This window comes from Primulina eburnea, chromosome 18 (genome assembly GCF_022965805.1).
Source record: "Primulina eburnea isolate SZY01 chromosome 18, ASM2296580v1, whole genome shotgun sequence".
Lineage (NCBI taxonomy): Eukaryota > Viridiplantae > Streptophyta > Magnoliopsida > Lamiales > Gesneriaceae > Primulina > Primulina eburnea.
The window spans coordinates 5,916,865-5,925,357 of record NC_133118.1 but is presented as its reverse complement, the minus strand read 5'-3'; the positions used below and the strand labels follow the sequence as shown (position 1 = coordinate 5,925,357).

At 35.6% G+C, this 8,493-nt stretch overlaps 1 protein-coding gene across 2 annotated transcripts; it reads left to right on the top strand.

Moving 5' to 3' along the window:
- The first annotated feature begins 1,023 nt into the window (after positions 1-1,023).
- On the top strand, positions 1,024-3,673 carry LOC140820203 (calcium uniporter protein 4, mitochondrial-like). 2 transcript variants are annotated; one of them, XM_073180534.1, is made up of 3 exons: positions 1,024-1,792; positions 3,034-3,520; positions 3,581-3,657. In XM_073180534.1, exons 1-2 carry the CDS (start codon positions 1,154-1,156, stop codon positions 3,487-3,489), a joined length of 1,095 nt encoding a protein of 364 aa, XP_073036635.1. In that variant the 5' UTR covers positions 1,024-1,153; the 3' UTR covers positions 3,490-3,520; positions 3,581-3,657. The 2 variants fall into 2 exon arrangements, with proteins under 2 accessions (XP_073036635.1, XP_073036634.1); XM_073180533.1 differs by having other exon boundaries at positions 1,025-1,792; positions 3,034-3,673.
- Positions 3,674-8,493: the final 4,820 nt, after the last annotated feature.

Sequence of the window (8,493 nt, the reverse complement as noted above, 5' to 3'; positions counted from 1 at the left end):
ACAATTAAATTTTGAATTATAAATCTCGTAATTATGTGTCTATGTATGATATCACTATCTATCTCCAAATAATAATATTATATTGTTCAAAATTAAATTAAAATGTAATTTTTTTTTGTTTTATTAACTTTTCAATGAAATATTTTCATAAATATTAAAAGATTTTGGAGTGCAATATAACAATTACAAATATTTTTGTATTTTCTTATATTAAATTAATATTTTAAACCTTTTGATATCTCTAATTTCCAACCGATTTCATACATAGTGTCGTGTCAAGATTTCGTGGAATAGAAATTAATGGATAGGAAGCCTTAGCAATTAAATTTTTTTTTAAAAAAATACAAAATATATTTTATTTTATTAACTTTTTACATAAAACTTTAGTTTTTGCGGACGTATATACCAACCATAGGAGCTGTCCATTCCTCAAAACTCCAAATGTTGATCATTAAAAAGTATTAGTCTACTTCATCGAGACGTGATGTTTATGTTGTTATATGATTTTGTAAAAATTTAATTTGTATTATTATTATTATCATCTATAATATTCGACAAACTACAAATCTTATTATGTTCATATTTATAATAATTTTAACATTTATAAAAAAATTATTTCTAATAAAATTTTAGTTAATGTAATTGTATTTTATTTATAAAAACTACTTCATATTCTTAAATAACGAGGGGAAGAATGACACTTTTGATCCAGAAACTTTTGGTGAATCAATTTAAGGTTTAATCAACCTAATATTTTTTGAATGAGTTCGATGAAAAATGAATAATTTAACTTGATAAATGTATATGTTATGTCCAATAATTGTCCCTGCTTGGTAGAACGATCAAACCGTGGTGCTTGAGCTGCTGTGAAGTCTAAAAGATTTGAGTTGCACCATTACTATTAGTTATAGCTTTCGTTAAAACGACGAACGCTCGGTCCTACAATATATATTAATAATTGATTAAAATCGTGAATTGATTAATAACGAAACTCATTGAAGAAAATATTTAAATTACGAGACCAAAAATATAATTTCGAGATTAAAGATACCAAATAAGATTCAGTGTCATCTTTCCAACGTCGTTGGAGCTCTTTATAAACACACTCCTTCCCCACCGCTTCACCATCACAGATTGTAGCCCAACACTTACGATGGCGTTTCGCCTTACGCTCTCCAAGCGACTCCTACGCACCGCCGACAGGCGTCGCCCTTCATTCCCGATCCCCGCCGCCGAAGACTCCCCCATTCCGCCTCAGCACTTGACCGGCTCCACCCCAGCAAACGACACGAGTAAACCCCAACATTTCCACCTCGACTTCCTCACGTCATCCCCTGACTCCGCATCCTCCGGCCTCTCCCGCCGCTTCCTCCAGCGCCGCGACATCAACAACCACTCCTCTGCCGATGGCCTTCCCTCCTTCCTCTCCCTCACCGTCGGAGAAAAGCTCAGGGAGAAGCTGAAATCTCTGAATGTCATCGGAGACCACCGCCTGCGCCTCGAAGGGCTCAGCCCACCTCCACCTGTCCTTCCACCACCTCAGCTGCCAGCGGCGTCGGGACTCGGCGTGGATGTGGCGGATGTGAAGAGGATTCTGAGGTGCTTGCAGCTGGAGAGAGTGCGGGAGCGGCTGAGGAATATTCCGGCGAGCACGATTCCGTATATGGAATTGGTAGGAATCTGCGGCGAGGTGTGTGGGAATAGTGAATCGGGGGTGGAGTGTGCTAAGTCTTTAGATCAATCCGGAAACGTCATCGTTTTGGGTGGCCTCGTCTTCCTCCGACCCAACGAGGTATGTCTATATATATATATATATATATATAAACCAAGAAATAAAAAAATAAAATAATTTTTTTACACATTTATTTTAAGATTCAATATAAAATTTTGACATTTAAGGCTAAAATATTACTTAAAAATTTAGTGACAGAAAATTTTGATCGGATTTTTCATAATGTGATCGGATCAAGTTTTACAAATATCGATTTCCTAAAAAAATCATAATCATGAATTCATTTGAAATAGTTCAATGGATCAATTTTGTTAACTAATGTTTTATTTGGAGAATTCATAAAAAAATATTGTTTTTATTTTACGTAAAAAGTATTATTTTTTATTCTAAAAATGGATATAATTGATCCGTTTAATGAATATAGGCTTAAAAAACATTTTAACAAGAAATCTACCCAAAATTTTATGATTTCAAGAATAATTTTCCATTAATTTTGAAAATATCTAATTTAATAATTATCTTCATTTTTTTAAGTTGATCATCTTCTCCTTAAAAATGCACTTTTAGGTATTTATATAATTATATCTTTATGCCCCGTTTGTGAGATAGAGAAAAACGAGGATTTATTCTTCTTTAAAAAAATTAATATTTTATTTTAAACATATTCTTATTAGGAAGAAATTAATATTTTACATCATTATGAAAATTATTTCGTTAGATTACTCTTTTTAATAATTTTTTTTTTAAAAAAATTAATTTATTTCTAAATATGACATGAAATTGTTAAGCTTGGAGCGGTGGGTTTTGTGATTGAAAACTGATGAGAAAACAAAAAATCATGCTTTCTTGTTTTTGTTCTCAAAACACACACACACTTTACAAAACGTCAAGATACCTCTAACAAATGATGTCCACGCATGTCCAACTTCCATAATTGTACACACACAGTGACGGAGTCAGGTTTTCATTTTTATCCGAGTTATAATTTTCTAAATAATGGTTGACCTGATATTAACAAAAAAAACCTCGGACTATCGAAAATAAAATAAAATTTTATGCATAAAAAATATCGGAAAAAAACAAGTCGCTCACACTACCGTCCAGGCGGAGCAACACATGGCTCCGCTCGTGCACACACACATACAACTTTTGTACATGTATTGTGAGTGATCTCGATGTGATCTCGATGTGACATTTATTTATTAGATTTATGATTCTATTATATCTGATACGTGGATGTTATCTCAGTTATATGTTATAGATGATTATATAATTTATTTTTGATTTTTTTTTTTTTGCAGGTAACTAAATCAATGGAGAAATTAATTTCGGAATCGGTGGGGACGCCAAACGACCCGAGACGAGAAGAATTGGACGGGCTCGAAGTTCAGAAGGCCCAAATCGATAGAAAGGCCGAGGCCCTAGTACGATTCGAGCTCTATTTTGGGCTGGGCTATTTGGTGCTCCAAACATTGGGCTTTATGAGGCTCACGTTTTGGGAATTGAGTTGGGATGTGATGGAGCCCATTTGCTTCTTTGTGACTTCTCTCCACTTTGCCATGGCATATTTGTTCTTCATGAGGACATCCACAGAACCCTCCTTTTTGGGGTATTTCCAGAGAAGGTTCAATGTTAAGCAAAAGAAGCTAATGAAAATTCAAAATTTCGATATAGAGAGGTACAATCATCTCTCTCGAGTCTTTTATCCCGATAAAAGTTTTATCGACTCTCGGGATAGGGCGTTCGGGAAGTTTTGAGGTCATGTTCTTACTCGCGCTCGACTTGTTCGTAGAGGTTGTAAACATTACGAAAATCTATTTGAGTTAAAGAGATTAGCTTGTAATGAAGTTAGAATTTGTGTATTTTTATGTATAGACGACTATGTTTTAATATATATGTGTAACTTTGAGCTTTTCTATAAGAAATCGAATACATGTTTTTAGGGACGAATTCGGCAGGGAAATGGAAGAGAAACCATTTAGCGAAAGTGTGAATAAATCTATAAAACAGATTGAAATATAATTATACAAGACCAATCACAAATGGTCATAAAGCAACGGAATAGTCACCAAATAGTACACTTGGTTTGTGTTAAATATGTTATAATACGTGTCTAGTGAGTCAACTTCTGAATTGAGATTTATTTATTGAGTCACCAATATTTATTTTAATAATATTTTACAGTTTTATCAAATTATGTTATTCATTTTATTTGGATATCCATGCGAGCTACATAAATAAAGTCCTTGAATATGAAAAATATACCATGAAGTCTGTCTCTCAACGTAAGATCATGAAATTAATTAGGAAGTGTACCGCATATTTTAAACAGGTTCCTAGTCGAGTAAGCCGTATATAATAAAGATAAAAGTCGCTTGAGTATGAGACTAGCATATGTGATAACATATGTGATGTAAACGTTATGTTTCATTGATAATGTTATTGAGATGTCCATTCATATAAATGGGTGATCATATGATGATGCACTGAATACCCTCTCTATCCAAGTGGTGATCTTTATCGAGCGAAATAGTCCGCGCTTATGGTTATATATCATTAGTCATTTGAGCTGAGACAACGTAGAAGCTCTACGTAGTTCACTTTGGTCTGTTTATAGACTTCATTGAGGATTATTATCTTGCGAGATTAGGTATAGTTTCGAAATACGTAGAAGCCAATATATTGTAGTCGGGGATTAACCGTTTGCCTACGAGAAAATATATTCAATGTGATATGATGAATTAATAGTGCAAGGAGTCTCTGGCTAAAGCAAAAAATGTGTTTTAGGAAAATGTGTTTCCTAGCTGCAAATATGATGTCACTATTATTAATCAAAGATATATTACATCGTTATCGAATTCATATACAACTCTCGATATGTAGACGCCCGAAATTCGTATTTAAAAATTTGCGGAAAAATAAAAAATTTCCTTTTAAAATGCCTCATTCATAAATAAAATGATAAAAAAATATTCAACATTTAAAGTAGCAGCGGAAGTAAGTGTTTGTTTCAAAGCAACAACTTAAAATAATTCAACAAAATAAAATATAAGTTTGAAATAAAAATGTAAGTGCTGAAAATGAGGTCCTCGGGTTCCTACTACTGCCGACCCAAGATGGCTCACTGGTCCCCGCCCGCGGTCCCGACCTCATCAGTACCTACAATAATCAAGTCTAGTGAGTCTAAAGACTCAGCATGCATATATCGTAAATAAAAAGTAAATATAGTGAAAGCGCATGCAAGGTGAAAATTATCATAAGTCTGGCGTAACGTGAAAATATCATGTCATGAATAATTATAAATACGTGCATAACTGAACTGAAAATCGTAAGTGAAATGTTTGCTCAATCGAGCCATGTCATAAAATAGTATATCATAATTTTCTGTTGAGATTATGTTCTACGCAAGTGGCCCATAAAATGAACTGAATCGTCTGATCAGACTAACCACAGTATACTGGGCGGTAGAGATCATCACAGCCCTTGGACTGGATATCCGTACCGATAAATGAACATGAACCGATCAGTGGCCACCGGATGAAGTAATAATCCCATGATAAGCTGCAATCCCATGATAGTGAAGTGACCACAAGAAATATCGCATAAATCTCAAAAATGAATATTTTATATTTTTATGCACGTAATATAATTATAATTCATATATCATTTTACCGAATGGGTTGGATCGTTCCCAGGCTCGCTGCGACCTAATTCTAGCATGAAAAATATGAGAATGATTTAACTTGACCAAAACTTCGTAATTGAATCAAAAAACGAGACAATTACGCCCAATGACTTAGTATTTAATCATGAATCCTTGCCAACCCGAACCAACACCGAACCATCATTTAGTCATGATTAAAATACACCTAGAATGATGACATAACGCTCTTAAACTTACAGTACTCGAAATTTGTGGAATGGAGGCCAAAACATGAAATGCTCTTTCGAGAGTCATTTTGGCACATTGCACCATAAATTCTCGTACGACCTCTAAACTTAACCGAATAAAGAACGGCCAAAAACATGACCTTTATAACTCGATGAGGCACTGTCCAGTCTAAGGCCATAGGCTAAAAGCCGCCCAAGAACTCAAACGAGCCTCTGAACCGGAGCACCAACTTGTTGTCAAAATACAGCAGCAGCGCTCACGCTCGCATGCTTTGTTTTCGAGACCATCGGCCATTGGGGCTTGAACCACCGACCAGAGACTCTTACCAACATTCTAAGGTATGGTTTGAACCATGTCTAAGGGGCCTAGGCCAGCCACAATCCAAACAACACCAGAACAACCCGAAACTCTTCCCCCGAGAACGCATATGCATGCGTGGGGTGTTGCAATCGTTCTTGCTGTCATGGACCATTCCAGTGGCCATTTGATTGACCATGGCATGATCTAGACATTAAGAGGTATGGTATGAACCATGGCTAAGGGACAGAAGCCAATCAAGATCCACACCAAACCACAAAACCGAAAACCAACTTGTGCAGAAAAATGAGGGGATCGAAGGGGCTTGTTTTGTTTGGTTTGAAAACCGATGCAACCATGGACCAAGCCTTGAAAGGCCGACTTGGTCTCGTCTTAGACATAACAATGAGACGTTCTAACCATGGCTATAGCCCTTAGGGCAGCCAAGATCAGAATCATCTCCCCCTTGACAGCAAAACAGAAAATCGAGACTCAATATGACACTAGGGAAGAGTTGCTGTATTTTCTCAATTCCAGCGTGCATGGGGCTTGAACTAATGGACCAACGTGATCCTGACACACCCTAGTACGTTCCTAGGTGCGGCCTTTGGAGCCTAGGATTGAGCCACCCTCCTGAAACAACAAAAACAGCCGAAACCGTGAAGAGCACAAGGAAGACAAAAACCTTTCTGTACATGTTTCGAAAAATAAGCTGTCTTCATTTCGGTTTTCATGGTAAAAAATCATGCACATGTGTTGTTTAAAAATCAGTATATGACTTCATTGAGGAGTAAAAGAAAATATAAACATGCCTTGGTTTGTTTTGAAAGAAAAACAAGCGAAACGACGATGCGGCGTGGAGGAGACGGAGCTCTTTACTTTCTACCAGTTTTCTCTCTTGTTTCCTCACTAATTTCTAACGGTTTTCTCTTGAAGTTTAAGCTCTGAAGTTTCGAAATGGAGAGAAGAAAGTGTCTAGGAAGTGAAGGAAAGGTTGCAAGATAAAAGGGAGGAATGAATCTTTCTATCTTTCTAGTTTGTGAAAATAAGGAATGATAATGTTATGATTTGATTTGAGGGATAATTGTGGGGTGTGTTGGCCGAAAATGTGTCTAGGTACAAGTTAAAATATTGCTTAATTGTTTAATTATTGAAAATTAAATGATGGGTGAATTTATCTACCAAGAAGGGATTAAGGAAATAAAACAAATGAATGAGTTGTCAAATTTTTGGAATATAGAGAGGAGGGGCCGAAATTTTGCTTGTCAAATAAGGGTGGATAATTGCTTAAATATTAATTAGTGGTGAATAAAATTTAGGGAATTATCTATCAAGAAAAAGGGTAAGGAAAGATATAAAAAAAATGGAGAGTTGACACATCAAAGTTAATTCTTTAAAGGGTGGCCGAATTTGCTTAATAAATGAAGGGAAATATTGCTTAATTATTGAATTTTAAATCTTTAAAGTTTTATCTACCCATTAAGTATTTTAGTGAATTAATAAATTATTTATTGAACCTAAATGAACTTATTTACTACTTACCTCAAATTACTTAAATAATTCCTTAAACATTCTTTTACATTAAATTAACTTATTATTTATCTTAAATAAATTCTAAGAATATTTTCTTAATATTAAATTTTATCTAAATACTCAAACTCCAGTCGGCCTCACTTATTTAACTGAAAAGATAAAACTAAACTATTGCGATTTAAAATAAATAATCATGACTAACAACTTAATAATCAAGAAATCATTTTTAATTTAAATACTAGAAATTATGCATGACTTATAAGTAATCTGATTTACGGGTTCTACAACTCTCCCCTCTTAAAATAAATTTCGTCCTCGAAATTAAAACTTATCGAATAACTCGGGATAACGAATCCTCATCTCTGGATCAGACTCCCACGTAGTTTCCTCATCTGAATGATTAATCCATTTGACTTTCACTAGCTTAACCATTTTGTTCCGAAGCTTCTTTTCCTGTCTGTCTAGGATCTGTACTGGTCTTTCCTCATAAGACAGGTTCAGAGTGAGCTGCAACGGTTCAAAATGTAGGACATGCGAAGGATTTGTCATATACTTCCTCAGCATAGAGATGTGGAACACATTGTGTACTCCGGCCAGATTCGACGGAAGAGCAACACGATAAGCTAACGTCCCAACCCTGTCGAGGATCTCAAATGGTCCAATGAATCTCGGACTGAGCTTTCATTTCTTCCCGAACCGCATGACACCCTTCATAGGTGCCACTTTCACAAAAATATGGTCGCCAACGGCAAACTCTAGATCTCTCCTCCTCTGATCTGCATAACTCTTTTGTCGACTCTGAGCAGTCCTCATCCTATCACGGATCTTGACTACTACATCGGCAGCCTGCTGAATAATCTCTGGACCCAATTCTGATGTCTCCCCTACTTCATCCCAATGAATAGGAGATCTGCACTTACGACCATACAGTGCTTCAAACGAAGCCATACCTATAGACGATTGGAAACTGTTGTTATAGGGGAACTCTACTAATGGCAAGTTCGAATCCCAATTCCCTGAAAAGTCAATGACACAAGCA